Source organism: Scyliorhinus torazame, chromosome 8, assembly GCF_047496885.1.
Source record: "Scyliorhinus torazame isolate Kashiwa2021f chromosome 8, sScyTor2.1, whole genome shotgun sequence".
Classification (NCBI taxonomy): Eukaryota; Metazoa; Chordata; class Chondrichthyes; order Carcharhiniformes; family Scyliorhinidae; genus Scyliorhinus; species Scyliorhinus torazame.
The window spans coordinates 75,832,233-75,854,183 of record NC_092714.1 but is presented as its reverse complement, the minus strand read 5'-3'; the positions used below and the strand labels follow the sequence as shown (position 1 = coordinate 75,854,183).

Below are 21,951 nucleotides of genomic sequence, written 5' to 3'. Positions count from 1 at the left end.
TTGACAATGGTGGGACCGGAAAATCCTGCTGGTGGGCCGCTCCGCCGCTGAAAAGCATATGCCGGGTTGGTCGGCAAATCCCACCTAATGTGTTCATACAACATTGGTGTATTACAAAAGCATTAATCTACTTAACGTCTGTACATAAACAGTGTAAGCAGAGACGCACAAATACATTAAGTGTACACATATGAACTCGGCATTAGGGAGTCACTGCTGTTTAATGGGTCATTAAAGTACAACAATAAACACATGTCCTGATATCAAGGGCTATAGACAAGTACTATTCCAAAGGCAACTAGGAATCTTGTTGACCTCCTCAGTACAAGTACAGTACCAGATTAGGCACGTAAATTAGCTCAATGGCAAAATTCTCTGAGACCCTGGATTACTGGCTGCGCAAAACTATCTGTAATCTCACTGACATACTGAATCTTAATCTGAGCCTGGGTCCTAGCCATCACCAAGACTTCTCAGTTCCACCTCTGCAGCGCTGCCCATTCCGGCCTTAACTCAATCTTTCTGTCACTGAAATCATGAATCATCAGTTTGTCATCTCCAAACTAAATGATTGTGTTTTTAAAGTTTATTGTATAAAAATGGTGCAGTAGTTATTTGGTGTACTGATAATGATTTTTCTTATCACATCTCCCATCCACCCAGCACTATCACCTGTATCCAGTCCCACACTTAGTCCAGCTGTGTCCTGTTTTCACCCGTTTTCATTGGCCCATTACACTGAATCCATGCAGCACTTTGAAAACCCTTACCCTCATGTTTAAATCTGCCTGTGGCCTTGTCCCATCCTATCAGTGCAATATCTTCCAGCCCAATGTACCATCCCAAATGGTACATTCCTTCAAGTTGATCTGCTGTGCATTTACACCCAACCGCCAACTCCTCACCACTCCCATCCTTATCTGCACCTTTGGTAAAAGAGCTCAAATGCATGTATACAGGCTGACTACCTTTTCTCATCTTCAGTGATCCATTACAAAAACCTATAAGATAGGAACTCTGTTCTTGCAGCACATGAGAATCAATCATTTTAAATGCTGCACATCTTAAAAAGAACTGATGTTAGGGCCAGAGCTCCTTTTCAATTAATCGTTAAATTAATTTGATCCTCATCAGATAAATGGACAGGAAGTCCACAAATAGTACAGGAATTCCTTGTAAAATTACCGAAAATGTCAGTAATTCTCAGGAGAACCAGGGCTGTTTGAGTGAAGAAGATAATTTTACCTTTTGAGCACTGTGCCGGGATTCAGCATTAGATTATCGTGGAGTGGAGCAGGATGATACAATTCATTTATTGTGCTCAATTCCCAATTGGACTCATGCCAAGCAGCGGGATTCGGTGTCTCAGCGCAGTGGGAGAAAAGTCAAGCTTGGATACGTTAACCAGGGCAATAATTCATTTATCTCCCAATTACTAGCCAAAGGTAATGTTGGCACAGTAAAGGATCTGGACATCCACCCACACTCTCTGGAATGGAGCAAGGGCCCAGCTGGACTGAAGAATGTGTCTAATGAGCTTGAACAAACTACCAATAACAGCATAATTTTAGAAAACTTACCTGGTCCAGCAAATCTTGTCAATCAGCTGTTGCATAGTTATTTTATCCCATTCTTCAGCATGGGGTGCTTTCCATGGTGCATCAACTGGTATCTGGGAAGGCATGCTTCATTATATTTTAAAGAAATATTCTTATTAATTAGTTATAAAACTTGTATTGAAATGCATTTCTACCAGGAAGACCATTTCACTTTAAAGGTAAACTTTTAGATTCTAGGCTCAGAGAAATAGTTGTGTTTTGTATAAGGCTTTGTCCACATGCATTGTACTGACTCCATTCTCACCCTCTTCATCTCACTTCCTGATCCATTTGCCAGCTCTGCTCTGCCCTATCCCATTTTTATCATGTTGTAGATCCATTTTCATCCACCACTTCACACAACCCCCTGCTACTCCTTAATCCATGAGCCAGCTACATTCTCTCTTACCCAACCCACTCTCTGAATTGTAACACCTGCATTCTCATTTCTTCTTACTGTTTAATCAATGTCAATCCATTAATTCCGAGACAGTCTTTGATCTGTATCCCAAGTCTACTCTTGCCCATCACATTCATCCTCCAATCCACGTTCCAACTTCACTACTGATCTTTTTCCTTGCTTGATCCAGGTTTCAGGTTCAATACCTCCCTTTCCCACTCTTTGATCCATGCAGAGGCAGACTTACAATGAAACAATACATGCCTAGGCACAGAGCCCCGGCCAATGGGGGACCCCATGCTGGCTCGTGTTTGTGGGTCGTCCTTAGGCACCAATCAGAGCCTGATAGCTCTGCATTTGCTGATCAGCAGGCAATGAAGAGCGACATCAGACTCTGATTGGTTGAGTCCCCTTAAAGCGGGAAAACATTGATCCTAAGTCTGTGATGTCACTAGGAGGGAGAGAGGCAACTGTCAAGGTGAAGATATGCTGTGTTTTTGTGAAAAAAGCAGCAGATTTCTCGCTCTTGACTCAGGGCTGAGGAGAGCATCCCATAGCCAGGCAACCAGAAGCGAGGTGGGGTTGTTGAGCGAGCTGAGGTGCGAGGTGTCGGTTGTCAAGGGGAGCAGCTGGGCAATTCGATCTCCAGGCTAGGGCTGAGGAGGGCTGGGTAGTCAAGGTCGTAGCCAAGCAGCCTGAGCTGGCAGCAAGACGAGGTTGGCTTAGGAGCAGGGGTGACTCAACCGCAAGGCCAGGGCTGAGGAGGCCTGGACAGGCGAGGCCATAGCCAAGCAGCCAGCAGTGAGGTGAGGTTGTCAAGCCAGCCAGGTGAGGTGCGAGGTGCCGGTTGTTGAGGGAAGCAGCCAGATGATGCGACCCCCAGGCTAGGGCTGAGGAGGGCTGGGCAGTGGAGGCCAAGGCCAGGCAGCCTGAGCCAGCAGTGAGACAAGGTCATCGAGGGGAGCAGGGCTGACACAACCACCAGGGGGCTGAGGAGGGCAAAAGCCTGCTTTTTCAGAAAATTCATACTCATTGAAATCAAGTGAGATCAGTTAATATGAAGCGACACGATCAATCTGGCAGTCAAAACGCAGAAAAATGAAGGTGAGGCAAGAGGACAAAGCTAGGCAAAAAGATGGTTTGTCAGTTGACTTTAAAAAGTTTGAAGTTTTAAACAGTGCAAAAACTGTACATTCACACATCCACCAAAAGTATGGATGAATTACCTAATGACTGAGAATTGCTGATTTCTGGAGAAACCACATCGCCTGAATAAGTTGTGCAAGAAGTGGAATCTGAAATGGCAATGGAACTACAAGATATTTCTTCTGTTAAAGTGAGGGAAGTAACCTATCCTGAAGACTTGCCTAAAGGCCAAAATTGGTTCCACTGGGTATGTAAAATAATTTGCACTAAATAAACCAGAAAGTATAGGAAATATGGAAAATTTGAGAAAAGAGTTTGAGGTCGGAGGCTAAAAGCAGGGGCGAAATTCTCCCGAAACGGCGCGATGTCCGCCGCCTGGCGCCCAAAATGGCGCCAATCAGACGGGCATCGCACCGCCCCAAAGGTGCGGAATGCTCCGCATCTTTGGGGGCCGAGCCCCAACATTGAGGGGCTAGGCCGACGCCGGAGGAATTTCTGCCCCGCCAGCTGGCGGAAACGACCTTTGTTGCCCCGCCAGCTGGCGCGGAAATGACATCCCTGTGCGACGCATGCGCGGGAGCGTCAGCGGCCGCTGACAGTTTCCCACGCATGCGCAGTGGAGGGAGTCTCTTCCGCCTCTGCCATGGTGGAGACCGTGGCGGAGGCGGAAGGGAAAGAGTTCCCCCACGGCACAGGCCCGCCCGCGGATCGGTGGGCCCCGATCGCGGGCCAGGCCACCGTGGGGGCACCCCCCGGGCCTGATCACCCCGCGCCCCCCCCCCAGGACCCCGGAGCCCGCCCACGCCGCCTTGTCCCGCCGTTCAAAAGGTGGTTTAATCCACGCCGGCGGGACAGGCAATTTATCGGCGGGACTTCGGCCCATCCAGGCCGGAGAATCGAGCGGGGGGGCCCGCCAACCGGCGCAGCCCGATTCCCGCCCCCGCCGAATATCCGGTACCGGAGACTTCGGCAACCGGCGGGGGCGGGATTCACGGCAGCCCCTGCCGATTCTCCAACCCGGCGGGGGGTCGGAGAATGACGCCCCAGGTTAGAAGCCTTCATAAGTCCCATTTTCTGAGGGTGAAGGGATCTGCGATGACAGAAATTAGAAATTGGTTGTTTTATTTCGGAAACCTCTGAGGCAGTCAACTGTAATGTTGGCAAATTATTTCCTGGCCCGAGTAAAGGGAAACAATCATTTGTCAATGGGTATTCTAACTGAAGAAATGCTGGAAGGATATTGCTGATCATGAAGCCTCTAAAGCTAATGTTAAATCTATGTCCGTGTTCATCCAAAGAGGTAAATTTTCTGGAAGAATTGATTCTGCATTATTTGCTCAATTTGAAAAGGGAAGTTCTTCTTGGAGGAAAAGTGTTGAGATGTTTGTTGCCATAGTTAAAGTGTTGTCTTCTTTGCGACTGCCTCTAAGAGGACATGATGGTCATCATTGTCGACTTGAGGAGGTAATTTTTTAGCCTGCCTTGAATATCTCTGAATTTGGTGAGTTTCGCAAAGATCATTTGAAAAGTTATCAATTCTTTAAAGAAATATTTTTATTAGCTTTTCCAAATGTTTTACATAATTTACATTCCACATATTTAACTAACACTTAACAATCCCTCCCTCAAACTGAAAACAATTCACCAACTAACTAACAACCCTCTCCTTAGCTGCTGACTGAGGCTAATTCTTTCAAGTGAGCTATGAACAGATGCCATCACTTGTGAACCCCTCCCCCTCATTCCGTCTGAAGCTAAATTAACCTTCTCTATGGTTAGAAACTCCATTACGTCTCCCAGCCATACTGAGGCACAGGGTGGAGCAACTGACCTTCAACCCAATAGGATCCGCCTCCTTGCCACCAACGAGACAAAAGCTAAGACATCTGCCCCTGCCCCTATCTGGAGCTCCGGAAAGTCCAACACCCCGAATATAGCCCCCAGGGGATTGGGTTCTAGGTCCAACTGTAACACTGTCAAGATGGTGCTGAAGAAGGTGCACAAGAACTTCCTCAGTTTTAGACACAACCGAAACATGTGCACATGATTGGCCTGCCCCCTCCTACACCTTTCACAAATGTCCTCAACCCCTTTGAACAGTTGGCTCATTCTCGACCTTGTCAAACGTGTTCTATGAACTATCTTCAACTGTATTAGTGCCAACCTCGCGCAAGAGGCCGATGTTTTCCACCATCGTCCTCCAACGTCTCCCCCAATTCCTCCTCTCATTTGGCCTTCACCCCATCCAGGGAGTCTGATCCTGCTTCTATAATTTTCCCATAAATAACCAAGGTAACTTCCCCCTTTATCCCCGACACCATCAACACCTCTTCCAGCAAAGAAGAAGGGGGTAACATCAGGAACGGAGGGAAGGTCTTCTTTACGAAAAGCTCGCCTCTGCCTAAATCTAAAGGCCTCCCTCCTCGGGAGCTCGTATTTCTCCCTCAATTCTTCAAATGTTGCAAAACGTCCTTCCAAGAAAAAGTCTTTCAACATGATCACATCTTTCTCCTCCCAGTCTTGGAACCTAGTATCTATTTTTGACGGTTCAAATAGATGGCTTTCTCGGACTGGCATCTGTTTCGACCCTATCCATAACTTAAAATGTTTGTAAAACTGCTTCCATATTTTCGGTGCTGACACCACAACCGAAGGGTGGCACAGTAGCACAGTGGTTGGCACAGCTGCTTCATAGCTCCAGGGTCCCAGGTTCGATTCCTAGCTTGGATCACTGTCTGTGTGGAGTCTGCACATTCTCCCCATGGGTTACCTCCGGGTGCTCCGGTTTCCTCCCACAGTCCAAATATGTGCAGGTGAGGTAGATTGGCCATGCTAAATTGCCCTTAGTGTCAAAAAAATGGTTAGGTGGGGTTACTGGGTTATGGGGATAGGGCGGAGGTGTGGGCTTAAGTAGGGTGTTCTTTCCAACCACCGGTGCAGACTCGATTGGCCGAATGGCCTCCTTCTGCACTGTAAATTCTATGATCTATGATCTATGAACCGGGCTCTGAGGAGTATTTCTGCAGTGCCAATGGGACTGGCGCTATAGCCAGCACCCATAGCCCCGACCCTTAACTTGCAACTTCCTCCATCCGCACCCACACCGTATCTGGTTCCCTACCCCAGTACCGAACTTTCTCAGCATTCACACTAATAATGGATTTGATAACGTACCTGCCCCCTTGATCTACTATTCCTTGCTCCATCTGGAACCTAACCATTTTGCTTATCAATATTGCCACCCCTCGGGCCCTGCTATTAACACCCGAGTGGAACACCTGACTAACCCATCCCTTTTGGAGCTGCAACTTTTCCTTTCCCCTTAAATGACGCTCTTGTAGCAGCACCACTTTGGCTGTCAAACTCTTCAGATGTGAGCGGACTCTTGTCTTCTTCACCGGACCTCCCAGTTGTCTTACGTTCCATGTCACCAACCCCTGTCATGCCCCACCACCCCCCCCCCCCCCCCCCCCCCCCAGCCTGTTCAACCATCACCCTTCTGGAGGGCATGTCTGTCCCCCCCGCCAATATTTCCAATTCCTCACTTCATTTTTATAACCTTTGGCCTCACCCATTGGGTGGGCCTGACCTTGATCCGTTACCTCCCTCAGCCAAATTTGCCCCATCCCATAAATCCCCCAGATGTTTACTCTTGAAACTACTTTCCTCATCCTTCCCCATTCATTCACACCTCCTAGGTCTGTTTTAGCAGGTTTGAACTGCCGCAGCCACTCCCCACACCAGGCTTCCATTCACCAGCCAGCTCCAGATTACTAGTGAGGTGACTCCCATAAAGCCTTCTTCATTAACATCTCAAACATAAGGGACTTCATATTGCCCGTCTCTGCCACTTTAAAAAAAATAGTTTTTCCCTTTCTTAAATATTCCCTACCCCCAATTCTTTCTTAAACATTAAAGTATAATCCGAATATAATACAAACAACCAAATATGTTAACAATAAACATCAAAACCTTATGTAGGGGGGCAACTTTAAAATAACAGTCCATCGCCTCCAAACCAATCCAATCTAATCATAAAGACCCAAAGCAAGATTTAATCCAGTCCCAGGCCTTCAGCCTTCAGAAGAACACCTCTGCCTTCCCTGCTAAATCAAAAAAAGGTCCTTAGAGTTGTATATCACTCGTAACCTCGACAGGTAGACCATTCTGAATCGTATACCTCTCTTATAGATTGCTGCTTTTGCCTTGTCGAAAGCCATATATTTTGTCGCCAGCTCCGTTGTCCATCTTATTGGATGCGAATGGCGTTGCCTTCCTATCTCACCTCCTGTTTCAACTTCATCCATTGCAATACTTGTTCCTCAGCCTAACACTTGCTGATCAAATGATCATTGCTCTTGGTGATTGGTTCACCTGTGGTTTCAGGCAAAGTGATCGATGGGCCCTGTCAAGCTCAAAAGTGTTAACCTCCCCTTTTTTAAAACATCTTTTTTCCAGTTTTTTAAATAAATTTAGAGTGCCCAATTATTTTATTTCCAATTAAGGGGCAATTTGGTGTGGCCAATCCACTTAACCTGCACATTTTTGAATTGTGGGGGTAAAACCCACGCAGACATGGGGAGAATGTGCAAACTCCACACAGACAGTGACCCGGGGCCGGATGGAACCCGGGCCCTCAATGCCCTAGGCAGCAGTGCTATCCACTGCACCACCGTACTGCCCAAACCTCCTCTTTTCACCCAACAGCTTCCTAAACATTCTGCCAAAGTATTCTGTTGGTCTCTGGCCTTCTAGTCCCTCCGTTAGCTCCACAATACGAAGATTATTCCGTCTCAACCGGTTCTCCAAGTCTTTCATCTTTGTCTTCAGGTCTTTAATGACGGTATGAACTCTTGCTCCCTCTATTTCTAGCACTTCGAGGTGGTTGCTATGTTCTGGCAGTGCTATTTCCATCCCTTTCATCACTTCCCCATGTTGCGCACTGTCGCTGATGTCTTGCTCAAAGCCTCCTTTATTAGGGTCAACACGTCCTCCAATGACTGTTTTGGGTTTTCATCATCTCTTTACCTTGTCCTTCAATGTATTTGGCGAATTGTTTTTCAAATTCAGCAGCCATGACTTCAAAGAGGATATCCACTGTGACAAGTGTGGAAGCACCATCTCACTATTTTATTTCCCCCCAATCTGATTGTACAATCCGACAGTATTACTTCGGTCATTGTACTTCTTTCTGGGTTTTGACCTTTATTTGGGATTACTGTGGTGAGCGCAGCAGCAGCATTTGGGGGGGCTCCCTTTTACTACTGTGAAAAGCAGCAGTAACAGCAGCATCGTCCGATGACTTTACTCCCACATTAGGGGCTGGTTTAGTACAGGGCTAAAGAGCTGGCTTTGAAAGCAGACCCAGGCAGGCCAGCAGCACAGTTCAATTCCCGTACCAGCCTCCCCGAACAGGTGCCAGAATGTGGCGACGAGGAGCTTTTCACAGTAACTTCATTGAAGCCTACCTGTGACAATAAGTAATTTTCATTTCATTTTTCATTTCATTTCATTAATGGAAACCACCAAACTTGCAGCCATCTCTTTACATATCGCCAACCGCAAAAAGTTATCAATATGTGCTCAGGAAAGACCAATTAACGCACAGAACCTACGATGACTTCATACCACCCTCTGTTACGTGTGCCCAAAGGGGAAAGCAACATATATATTTTTACATGTAGGCTTCATCGCTGGGATAATTCCCAGATTAACAGCACAACTGTATATAAATTCCTTTAAAATTACTCTTTACCTCCTTTCCCATGTCATCCATGGTTCTCCATAGGTTTATGTAATCCAAATAGACAAATGGATTCCATGTAGGTGGAAGAGGAGACCTAGTAGTCCAGGATTTTCCCTGAAAAAAACAAATAAATCAAAAATAGAGTTAGTTTTCCTGAAAAGCATCTTCTGAGGAGCTACATTTCCATGTAATCTAAACAATTACAGTATAACTGATGCTTAAAGTTAAATATAATGCTAATCATCATGAGGAAAGGGACATGTTGAAGCTTTTCGACATCAGGGCACATGGCAAGAATACCCTGTATATCATACAATCCCATCTATTGGCCCAAGGTCATCACATTTGGACCTGAAAAGTACTCAGACTACCTCAGATTACCCTGGAAGGGCAAGGCATCTCTTAAATTTGAGCAATAGGTGAAATAAATAATCCTCTGTGTGCTAGGAATTACGCTGACAATCAATTTAAGACCGTCAGTCAGGCTCGCAGTGTGGCACATTTTCATGTACTGGAAGCTACATGTATTAATACACAGGGCCCTGTTCTTTGCAGACAGGAAGAACATGTACACACATTATGCTTATTTTAGCTAAACAAAATATTCGCTGATTCTCAAAAGCCATTCGCTAATTCATTCCCCAGGGTAAGGGGCAATTTAGTGTGGCTAATCCACCTACCATGCACATCTTCGGGTTGTGGGGGTGAAACCCACGCAGACACGGGGAGAATGTGCAAACTCCACACGGACAATGACCCAGGGCCGGGATACAAAGAGAGGGCGGTACTTAATCTAATTTTAGGGAATGACATTGGGAGCATTTAGGTGGTAATGGCCATAACTATCTGATTTAAGCTAGTTATGGACAAAGATTGACTGGAAATAAAGGTTCTGAATTGGGGAGAAGGCCGATTTTAATGGGATAAGACAGGACCGGATCTGGCCAAAAGTGAACTGGGAGCAGCTACTTGTAGGAAAATCCGCATCAGAGTAATTCAAAAAAGAAATAGAGAAAGTACAGGACCAACGTGTTCCCATAAAGGTAAAGGTGGGACTGATAAATCCAGAAAACTCTGGTGTCGAGGAATATACGAGATTGAATAAGGAAAGAAACGGAGGTTTATGGCAGATACAGTGGGCTGAAAACAGTGGATGCCTTAGTGGAGTATAGAAAGTGCAGAGGGGGTATTTAAAAAATAAATCGGGAAAACGAAGAGGGGGCATGAAAAAACACTGACAGGGAAAATAAAGGAAAATTCCACAGTATTTTAGAAGCATTTAGGGCAAGAATGTAACCAGGGAAAAAGTAGGGCTCTATTTGGGACCAAAGTGGCAATCTGTGTGTGGCGCTGAAAGACCTAGGTCAGGTATTAAATGAGTATTGTGCACCTGTGTTCATTGTGGAGAAGGATGATGTAGGTATGGAAAGTAGGGAGGTGGACTGTGATATAAATGAACAGATTAGCATTGAGAGGGAGAAGATGCTTGCGATTATAGCGGGTTTAAATACGCAGGCCCAGATGAGATGTATCCTAGGGTGCTGTGTGAGACAAGGGAGGAGATTGCAGGGGCTATAATGCTAATTTCCAAATTCACTCTAGCCACAGGAGAGGTGCCAGAGGACTGAAGGACAGCTAATTATTCAAGGAGGGAAATAGGGTAGAACCAGGTAATTACAGGTCAGTGAGTCTAACATCAGTGGTAGGGAAGTTATTGGAAAAAATTCAGAGGAACAGAATTAATCTCCACTCGGAGAGGCAAGGATTAATGAAGGCTAGTCACCATGGCTTTGTCAAGGGGAGATCATAATAAATAAATTTGGTTGATGTTTTCGAGGAGCTGACTAGACATGTAGATGAGGGCAGTGCAGTTCATGTAGTCTACACAGACTTCAGGAAGGCTTTTGACAAGGTCCCACAAGGGAGACTGATCAAAAAAGGGTAAGATCCCATGGGATCCAGGGCAATTTGGCAATTTGAATCCAAAATTAGCTTAGTGGCAGGAGGCAGGGGATGTTGAAGGATGTTGGCACTGGCCCTGGCACTGGGAGGGGGGGGGGGGCTTCTGTTTGGGAGGTTTGAGATGGGGTTCCATGTCCGTGGGTGGGGCAGGGGGTCGGGGATGTGTTCCTTTTCAAATTTTAGAGTGCCCTGATCCGTCAGGAGCCGGGTGTGCTGGCGGGACGGGCTCTGTTGTGCGTCCCGCCTCTTCACTTCTTAGGCAGGCTGTGTTCCACTACCAGCGGCAACACTTTGAAAACAAAAAGTCGGATAATTCCGCCTATGGTTCCACAGTCCTACATCTAACAACAATGGAAGATAAATGCTTACATAGCAGTCCACAAACTAAATTCCTTTCAGGAGTTGCATTGGTGATTTGGGGTCATATTGCAGAATTCAGATATTTCCTGTGAAAATAAGATCCAATGGCCTCACCAATGCATGAGTAAAGTAGTTATAATGGCAGTGCACTAGGGCAGGGATTTGTCAGAACTAAACTTGCTGCTATGTCCAATATTACATCAGTGGTACCATACAGCAGTGTTTTTCAAACATTTTTGACCGGGACCCATTTTTACCAACTGGCCATCCTTCGGGGGGGGGGCACTGGTCAAACTTTGCCACCCACACCTGCTGAGCTCTGCCACCCACACTGGCCATCCTTTGCAACCCACGACGGCTGACTTTTGCGACCCATGGCAGCTGACCTTTGCGACCCATGGCAGCTGACCTTTGCGACCCATGGAAGCTGACCTTTGTGGCCCTCACCAGCCAACCTTCCCGACCCACCATTTTTACTTACCTGTAATGAAAAAAAAGAAATGAAAATTGTCATAATATACACCAGTATATCATGGTGCAGACTCACACACACACTGATGGACACACAGTGGGACCAATCAGCATACACAACACCACAACCAATCACCAGTGAGAGCACACGCACTATAAAGACAGGGGACAGGAGAGTTCCCGCTCATTCTAGTAGCAGCCAGCTCGGAGCACAGAGCTCACAGCCTGCAACACAGACATTCACCATGTGCTGAGTGCATCACCTGGTTAGGACTAGGCAAAGGTCTATAGTTAAAGCTGGTATTGCATTTACCCACAGTTCAAGTATGTTAATATAGTTAACCTTATAATAAAATAGAGTTGCACCACTTCCAGTGTTGGTGACCTGTTTGTGATCCAGAACACCCAACACATCAAAAATCACTTATTGTCACAAGTGGGCTTCAAATAAAATTACTGTCTCCACATTCCGCGCCTGTTCGGGGAGGCTGGTACAGGAATTGAACCGTGCTGGTGGCCTGCCTTGGTCTGCTTTCAAAGCCAGCGATTTAGCCCAGTGCTAAACCAGACCTCGGTTGTGACAAGTGAGCCTGTTTGGTCCTCACGATCTCACTTACTTAATGTTACATTTCTGATAATGATTCCAGCTGATGATTTAAGATCTCACTGCATTCATTGAAATAAATAAAGAGGTTTGTCCTCGAACTCACCATGTTTAGTCTTCAAATGTGTTTACACTAGCACTGCTGGAAAAACCTAGCCCTGGACAGCACGCTGATGTCAGGAGGAGACGGTCCACCCCACTGTGCTCTGGGCCTGTGCACTGCTTGATCCGACACGCATGCACGGGATGGCTGTGTGGTGTTATCAGGTATTGCAGTACCCGAGAGGCTGTAGACCATTGGGTAAACCTAGGAGTTTACCATTGGCTGTTTGATATGAAGCTCCGCCCTGACAGACGGGGTATAAGAACCTGTGCCGTCCCAGCAGCCCTCATTCTGTACCAAAGCTGCTGGGGAACAGATCTAGTCTATTAAAGCCTTCAGTTATGTTACTACCTCGTCTTTAATAATAATTGATCGTGCATCAATTTAATAGACTACTCTTAAGCTGAAAGGATGGATCTCCGAATCAAGCCGGAGTGTCTACAACTCAGCCCCCACGCGGAGAATGCGGCGGCGATCTATAAGCACTGGCTGGCGTGTTTGAAAGGCTACCTCGAGACGGCCGGAGGCACACCCTCAGGAGAACAGAAACTGCATCTCCTGCACTCAAGGGTAAGCCCTGGGATCTACACCCTCACCGAGGAGGCGGAGGACTTCGATGCTGCGATCGAACTGTTAAAAGGACATTGTATCCGCCCTGTAAATCAGGTCTACGCACGTCACCTGCTTGCAACTAGACGGCAAAGCCCCGGGGAATCGTTGGAGGAGTTCTACCGTGCGCTACTGGTGCTGGGCAGAAACTGTGGCTGCCCGCAAGTTTCGGGGAGCGAGCACACGGAACTCCTAATCCGGGATGCCTTCGTAACAGGTATGAGCTCCTCAGAGATCCGCCAAAGACTCTTAAAAAAAGACACCCTGGGACTTAGCGAGGCACGGGCCCTGGCAGGGTCCATGGATGTTGCCTCCAGAAATGCACAATCCTACGCGCCCGACCGCGCGGCGGCCTCCTGGGCTGCATGGCATCCCGCAGCGGCAGCCCCACAGACCTTCCCCGTGTCCCCGCAGGCCTGCGCTGAAAGACGGCCCGCGAACTCCGTCGGGCCCCGCTGTTTCTTCTGCGGGCAGGCGAAGCACCCCCGCCATCTTGCCCCTCGGACACCACGCTGGACGGATGGGCCCCGCCATTTTGTCCACCCCGCCGCCATTTTGTTCATCCCCGACCACCATGTGCGACCCATGGGAGACGCCATCTTGGATGGGGCCCCAGGACCCCAGCACGGCCGACTACACGCTGCCCGATCAAAACCCGCAACTACTTCATCTGGCCTCAGTGACTCTGGACCAAAATCGACCTCGGACACTCGCAACAGCAACGACGACGGTCTTCATCAACGGCCATGAGACGTCCTGCCTGATCGACTCTGGGAGCACGGAAAGCTTTATACACCCCAACACGGTAAGGCGCTGTTCACTTGTTACCCACCCTGGAAACCAAAGAATCTCTCTGGCCTCCGGGTCACTCTCGGTGGAGATAAAGGGGTTCTGCCTAGCAAACCTCACTGTCCAAGACAGGAAATTCAACAAGTTATGTCCTGCCGCACCTCTGCGCGGCTACACTTCTGGGGTTGGATTTCCAATGTAACTTGCAAAGCCTGACCTTCAAATTCGGTGGTCCTATACCCCCCCTTACTGTCTGCGGCCTCGTGGCCCTTAAGGTCGACCCGCCTTCCCTGTTTGCGAACCTCACCCCGGATTGCAAACCTGTCACACCAGGAGCAGACGGTACAGTGCCCAGGACCGGACCTTCATCGGGTCAGAGGTCCAAAGGCTACTGAGGGAAGGGGTCATTGAAGCTAGCAACAGTCCCTGGAGAGCTCAAGTAGTGGTGGTAAAGACCGGGGAGAAACATAGGATGGTCATCGACTACAGTCAGACCATCAACAGGTTCACGCAGCTGGATGCGTACCCTCTCCCCCGCATATCCGACCTGGTAAACAAGATCGCGCAATATAAGGTCTTCTCAACGGTAGATCTCCTAGTCTCCCGCTGGCAAGAAGTCCTCCTGGAGGCCCTCCATGCCATCCGGTCACTGCTCTGTACAATTACCAACCAGACGCCTCATGAACGTCTCCTTGTCTTCCCCAGGAAGTCCTCCTCCGGGACCTCGCTCTCAACCTGGCTAGCAACACCCGGACCCATCCTGCTCCGGAGGCACGTGCGGGTGCACAAGTCGAGAGGGTCCACCTGCTGCACGCTAACCCCCCAGTACGCCTACATGGCGTTTCCTGACGGCTGGCAAGATACAGTTTCCCTTCAGGTCCTGGCGCTCGCCGGAACCCCACGCGCACCCGAACCTTTACCCCCACCCCCCACCCCCCTCCACAGCACCTCACAGGAGGGTCAGTCCTCCCACCGCTCCTGCCTAGGCCCTCCCACCCACCGACGCCCCCTACAGGCGCCCCCCTCTCGTGTCAACCGTTTGCCCCACCAGCGCTATCTAGGGGTGACGAAGCTGCCATGGAGGCCGAAGCCACGTTCCCGGAGTTGCAATCGCCCGAACCCCCACCAGAATCACCACCGAGGCTCAGACGATCCAGGAGGACGACCAGGCCACCCGACCGACTGATTGCTTAACTGTAACTGTAAATGAACACTGACTGTATATATATTCCACGCTTGTAAATATTCTCGACAACCCTGTAAGGAGGTATCACGGTACCTCCATATCTGATCATACCATGTTAAATGCAATTGTAACCAATGGCCACCACCCCCGCCGGACTCTTTTTTTAACAGGGGGTGAATGTGGTATTATCAGGTATTGCAGTACCCGAGAGGCTGTAGACCATTGGGTAAACCGAGGAATTTACCATTGGCTGTTTGGTATGTAGCTCCGCCCTGACAGGCGGGGTATAAGAACCGGTGCCATCCCAGCAGCCCTCATTCTGTACCAAAACTGCTGGGGAACAGTTCTAGTCTATTAAAGCCTTCAGTTATGTTACTACCTCGTCTTTAATAGTAATTGATCGTGCAACAGGCTGGCAATCTCAAATGTCATCCGCGCCAGCATTTTTAAAAGCCAGTTGCGACCATTGGGCTTTCCTCCCGCGATCGGGAACGACCCAGTTCCAAAACGACCCTTCCAAAACATGCCTGCGACCCAACCTCATGTCGCGATCCTGAGTTTGAAAACTCCTGCCATTGAGTGAGAAACAACTAATGCACACAATGCGCAATTATGGCAGTAGTTGGGTTAGAATCTTTCAACGGGGGAGGTGATCTCTACTTTCTTTGGAGACACCAGCCCTCCCGCAACAGTAACCTTACTTTTGATGCTTTTTTGGTGAAGTTTGGAATATTTTGAAATGCATCCAAAATCAAACATAATTTTCCCTAAATGGCTATACATTAGTCAAGCCCCTGTGGCATTGCACTGTTGATTTTGGGTAGATTCTGGTGAAGTGCTGCAGCTATCTGATGCCAATCGCTCGGAGCTCGAGCCGCTTTGTTGTTTGAGTTTCATTTGTTTAGTTGCCCAATAGTAATTGTCTACCTGCCTAATTGCGGGGTACGTAACAGCTAATGTTGGTATCCAGTTAAGTCATGGTGACACACGTAAAGTGAGGGTTATTTTACAATCCTGAAATTGTTGCTATAACTGAGAGATTTGAATTAGAAGGTGTCACATTCACAATCTTCTGGATTCAACTATACAGCCTTGTGGGATCCTAGTTTGACAGGAGTGTGACAAGACAGACTTAGAAGCAGGTCTGAAGTGGGTTGCTGACAATATGAATACTATAACTCCCAGGACATGGGTTTGAATCTGACAGTCAAATCAAAATATTCAACAATTATGGCACAGGTTGCCAGCTGGTGCAGTAAACACTGATTTGCAGAATTCCTTCAAGCAGGGGCAGGGTCCATTTTCGATTGTGGGCATAAGGCACTCCATACAAGAAATCTAGGTGCTGTAAAAATTAATCAGCATAAAGGCCTCCTGGGGCTAGTGTGGATCGGAGAGGTACTATGCAGATTCCTTTGTCGAATTGGTCTGCCATTTTCTGTTTCCCTGCCTCTCCCAGGAGATTCCATAGCTCCAGATGGGGAGGGGATGCCATCATTTTTTCATGTTTGTATATAAACATTGCAATTAACTAATGTCAAAAGGAACAGAAGGGGGCAGCAGAGAATTAGCATTGCTGAGGGATGAAAAATAACAAATTGCAACAAATTAATATATTTGTTTGGTAATGGAGCGCAAAGCTGCAGCTTATATTTTGATTTGGAAAATTTAGCAGCCAAAGTTAATTACATTCTGTCTATACTCGTGGCCTCATTATTCCAGTCTGTAACGTGGTCAAATATTTTTTGAAGATTAAACATTGAACACTGCCCTTGATTTGAAACCGCAATAAAGATGTTTTCAACGGCTTTCTTCTGATGAAGGCATAAATGGCTTCAAGATAAACTGTGGAATCCTTTTATTGCCACACTCAATTTACAGCCAATCTTGTACTAAAGACAGCATTGCGCAGGCCCATTAAATACAGAGGCAACAAAAAATAATTTGGTAAAATGGAAGTGCAGTAGAAGTATAAATAGTAAAATGAAAGCATATGGGGAGGTACACTTTGGCCCCGATTTCCATCTCCATTATTTGGGGGCTTGGAATAAATAACATGCTCAAAATCAGAGTGCGGATCGTCCCGCCCTGTTTGTGCTGTCATTTCCACTGGGGCCTGTCATGATATCCATATTAACATATCATGGTGCAATCACACACGCACACTGATGGACAGGTAGACGGACCAATCAACACACACACAACATCACAGCCAATCACCAGTGAGAGCACACGCACTATAGAACGGGGAACACCACAGTTCCCACTCATTCTACCAGGAGATAGCTCAGAGCACAGAGCTCACAGTGTGCCACTCAGACATACACCATGTGCTGAGTGCCTCTCTAAGATAGTTCTAGGGCTGGGTCCACAGGCTAGCTGGTGAAGTACGAACCACAGCCAGACGTTAACAGTTGTTATTGTACAGAATAATAAAACAGAGTTGTACCATCTACAACTGTGTTGGTTCGTTTGTGTATCGGAACACCCAACACAACAGGGCCGAGTGAGGGGCAAGCAGGTCTTGTTAAAATATTTTTATTACACAAGGAAAAATATCGATGTCAAAAGGATCCTTTTTAGGTTCTGGAGCATGGAGCACATATTCAGTGAAGTGGTACTGGGCATAGAATGGGCGAACCTGAATAAATGGCTGTAGTATATTTATGGTTTTTGCAGCTTCAGGAGAAAAATCAATGGTATGGTGCCACGGTAATTGTTGCCTGGCATACACATGCAATTGGTTACAAAGTACACGCAGAGGTTTGATGGTAATCTGAACAACTGTTGGAAGATGCTGGAAGGGTTGTAATTTTCCATGGGGTGGGTAGCTCTTGGGAGAAGGAAGTGGACTGACAAGATTTGAAGATGGCTGTTTACTGAAGCTACCAGGGAAGACATCTACACACATAAAGCTGTTTTTAATAAGGGTGTAATTGTTACAAATTTGCAAGCAAATGCCGATTGAGTTGCAATTGGTAAGGCCATGGCGTTTTTTAAACAACTATAAATACCAACCACAGCACCATCTACAAATATAACTGGTATTGCAAGTAAATGTTGACACTTCAATCACACATTTTCACATTGATTTCCCAGGTCTGGCACTCTTGGGACAGGGGCTGTGCTAGATTTTGAATTTTCCGTGACCTACCTTTAGATTGGAGAAGAAGACACGTGTTTTCATGTTGTCACATAGCGCAGGACTTAGATATGATCTGGAATGCTTTATTCATAAAGCAGGATTGCTGGAGGTTCATTGTGCTTTAGTCAAATAAAAAGCAATTATTCATTTTATGGGATGTGGGCGTCGCTGGCTTGGCCAGTGTTTATTACCTTTCCCTAGTTGCCATTGAGAAGATAATGTTGAGCTGGCTTCTTGAACCTCCATAGACTCTGTGTGTAGGTACGCCCACAGTGCTGTTAGGAGGGAATTCCAGGATTTTGACCCAGTGACATTGAAGCAATGATGATAAGTTTCCTGGTCAAGATGGTGTGTAGTTTGGAGGGGACCTTGCAGTTGCAGATAGATCCCAGTTTTCACTGAAAGGAATTGGTGGACCCACTTCCATCACTCTGTCTCTAACCCTGACTTCCCCGAGGCAGCAGACCCTATCAAAGAGAATCCCAAATTCTAAGCCCCACAGCTTTCTGTCGGAGAATAGGGATTGCCCGGGAGTAGCCAGATCTTAAAAGTGCCACAATGTACTTGGGTCCCATGTGTCAAAACCTCTCATGGATTCAGTCCTGTGGGATCAGCCCAAGAATGGCCTCTTCATTCTCCCACTTACTCTGCTCTGCGTGTGGCTCCCAGATCCCCCAAGAGAAAATGTCCGGTTTTCACACAACTGGATTCTGAATAATGTACCTGTATTCCAAAAGTTCTTTCAATGCATTTTAAAACCTAATGTTGCAAACCAAATCAACAATATTAATATAACAATATTAATTAGAATGCACACAACTACACTGACCAACAGTCAAAACAATTGACCTGAATAGTGGTTAACAGCATCCATTAACAAAGCACAACTGCGAGTAAGTCAGGACAAAGTTTTTTTTAAAATGTGCTCACCGTTAGAAATGGGTAGACTCTAAGCTTCAGGGACTACACGTGGCAAAGTGAAATGGGCTACGCGAATGGGGATTCACAAGCCTGCCCGATTCTGTGCAAGCTACTACTCGAAGAAAACAAATTATAGACTAGGAAAAGAAAAATGATTTTGCATTGTGGATTAGGAGCCCTCTTGGATCATGCATATAAAAAACGTTTAAAAAATGGAAGACGTGAAGGCTGAAGAAAGTATGGATCCTGGCAGCCAGTATCTGAAATGACAGACAAAGTTGGCACCATGGATGCATTTGATGAAGACTGTGCGATTTGGAACTCGTATGAAGACAGATTCAGCATTACCTCACAGCTAATCAAATATTGGAGGACCGAAAGGTTGCAACATTTCCCCATTCGGTAGGGCATAAAGATTTTTTGCTACTGCAAAACCTAGTCCATCCAGAAAATCTGGGAGCTAAAACCTACAATAAATTGACGAAGGTTCTAGAAGGGCATTTCTCACCAAGTCCACTTATAATTGCAGAAAGGTTTTGGTTCCACCGCCGTAGTCAGGAAGAAAGCATCTTACAACTCATGGCGACCTTAAAGAAGGTTAGCAAAATACAGCGAGCTTGATGACAGTGATAGGCTGGTATGTGGACTCAGCGTTGTGTAGCCAGCGAAGTTGAGGGTGACCTATGATTCCAGAGACTTTTATTTTGAGACGGTGGAGGCAGCAGAGGCGTTTATGAAGGCGGAAATATTGGGGCAGAAGTGAGGAATGGGACTGAGGACTGGTCTTGGACCGAGGGAAGGGGAGTTGGAGTGTATATTGTTCTATTTTTTACTTCATGCTGTTATATGGGTTAAATGGGGTAGAGTTGTTGTTTTGGATAAGGTAAGAGGTGTGGGGGGATTCTGTCTTCATTGTTTGTAGCAACGCTTTTTCTGGGGTCTGTATGTTTGCACTGGATACATTTGTTTGAGGGAGGTATATATTTTCTTGTTGTTTTTCCTGGGACCGGGGGCGGGGGGGGGGGGGGGGGTGGGGGCTGGGCAGGGGCCCCCACACGAGCAAGTTTAAGTCAGCTAGTGAATGGAGATGGGGTGGGGGGAGCGGCTGCAGACATTGCAACCTGGTGAGCAGGTTTCAATAGGCCTAGGAGGTGGAAAAAGGAGGGGGGAGGGGATCGATACTGGGTGAGGTGCTTTCGCGAGGACGTGGGTGGGGGGATTTTGGGAGAGGGGAGGGGTTCGATGGAATCATTTAGCGGGTTGGGTCAGGTCAAGTGGGCAGGGCCCGGAGTTATGATGATGGTGGATAGGAGACACGGGGGGGGGGGGGGGGGGTGGTGGAGAGATACCCCCAGTTAGGCTAGTTATGTGAAACGTGAGGGGGTTGGGAGGGCCAGTGAAGAGGTCAAGCGTCTTTGCATACCTAAAAAGTTGAAAGGACGATGTGGCTATGTTACAGGAGACTCAGACTAGACTTTTTTCAGGAAACTAGACTTGTTTTGTAGGCAGCACGGTAGCACAAGTGGATAGCACTGTGGCTCCACAGCGCTAGGGTCCCAGGTTCGATTCCCTGCAGGGTCACTGTCTGTGCGGAGTCTGCATGTTCTCCCTGTGTGTGCGTGGGTTTCCTCCGGGTGCTCCGGTTTCCTCCCACAGTCCAAAGACGTGCAGGTTAGGTGGATTGGCAATGCTAAATTACCCTTAGTGTCCAAAAAGGTTAGGGGTTATTGGGTTACGGGGATAGGGTGGAAGTGAGGGCTTAAGTGGGTCGGTGCAGACCCGATGGGCCGAATGGCCTCCTTCTGCACTGTATGATCTATAAATTCTATGAATTCATTTGGGGGTGAAAGATCAGGTGAGACTCAGGAAGGGCTGGGTAAGCCAGTGTTTAATTCAGGGCGCGGGGGGGTAGCGGTGTTGGTCAGTAAGAGTGAGGTTCCAGATGGAGAAGGTGGTGGCAGACCAGTGGAGTAGATATGTGAAAGCAATGGAGGCATTGAAGGGGAGGTTGGTGGCGTTGGCGAGTATGTATGGCCCTAACTGGGATGATGCAGGATTTGTGAGGAAAGTATGTGGGGCCATTCCGGACTTGGACTCATATAAGCTGATAGTGGGTGGGGACTGGAACTTTGTGCAGGAGCCAAGGTTGGACTGGTCGCAGCCACGCTCACTCACCCAGTCGGGAGGGGGCGAAGACTCTGATTGGGCTTACGGAGGAAATGGGAGGAGTGGACCCGTGGAAGTTCTTGTACCCGAGGGAGTGGGAGTATTTGTTTTTCTCCTCGGTCCATAAGGTCTATTCGAGGATAGATTTTTTTTGTGGTAGGGAATGTGCTGTTGGCTGGGGTTAAGGGATCAGAGTACTCGGCAATAGCAATTTCGGATCATGCGCCGCATTGGGTGGACATGGTCTTGGAGAAGGGGACAGTGCAGAGACCCGAATAGAGAATGGACGTGGGGTTGCTGGGGGACCAAAGTGTTTGTAAAGATCGGGAGGGTAATTGAGGAGTACGTTAGTTTTAACTGCACGGAAGAGGTATCGCAGGAGGTGTTATGGGAGGCTCTGAAGGTGGTGGTGAGGGGGGAGGTGATATTGTTTAAGACTAAGGTATATACGATAGGAGAGTGGAGAGGCAAAGGTCGATGGTTGAGATGTTGGAGGTGGACGGTAGGTACGCGGGGGATGCAGATTCAGCACTTTTAGATAGAAGGAGGTAGCTTCAAGCTTGTTTTAATTGGTTGTCCACGGGGAAGGGGGTGCGTCAATTGAGGCAGGTGAGGAAGCAGTTTATGAGTGTGGGGAGAAGGCAGGGCACATGCTGGCAGGTGCAAGAGAAATTGTCCAGCTGCGGGATAGGACGGGGAAATTGGTGGTGGCCCCGGATTAGATCAAGAGGGTGTTTGAGGAGTT

At 47.5% G+C, this 21,951-nt stretch overlaps 1 protein-coding gene across 1 annotated transcript in view; it reads right to left on the bottom strand.

Moving 5' to 3' along the window:
* mao (monoamine oxidase) overlaps positions 1 to 21,951 on the bottom strand; it is a 354,990-nt gene that overhangs the window by 103,164 nt on the left and 229,875 nt on the right. Inside the window, exons 4-5 of the mRNA XM_072513844.1 lie at positions 8,900 to 9,004; positions 1,581 to 1,672 (exon numbers count right to left, since the gene is read on the bottom strand). Coding sequence (XP_072369945.1) covers positions 1,581 to 1,672; positions 8,900 to 9,004 — 197 coding nt within the window. The remainder of the gene's footprint in view (positions 1 to 1,580; positions 1,673 to 8,899; positions 9,005 to 21,951) is intronic.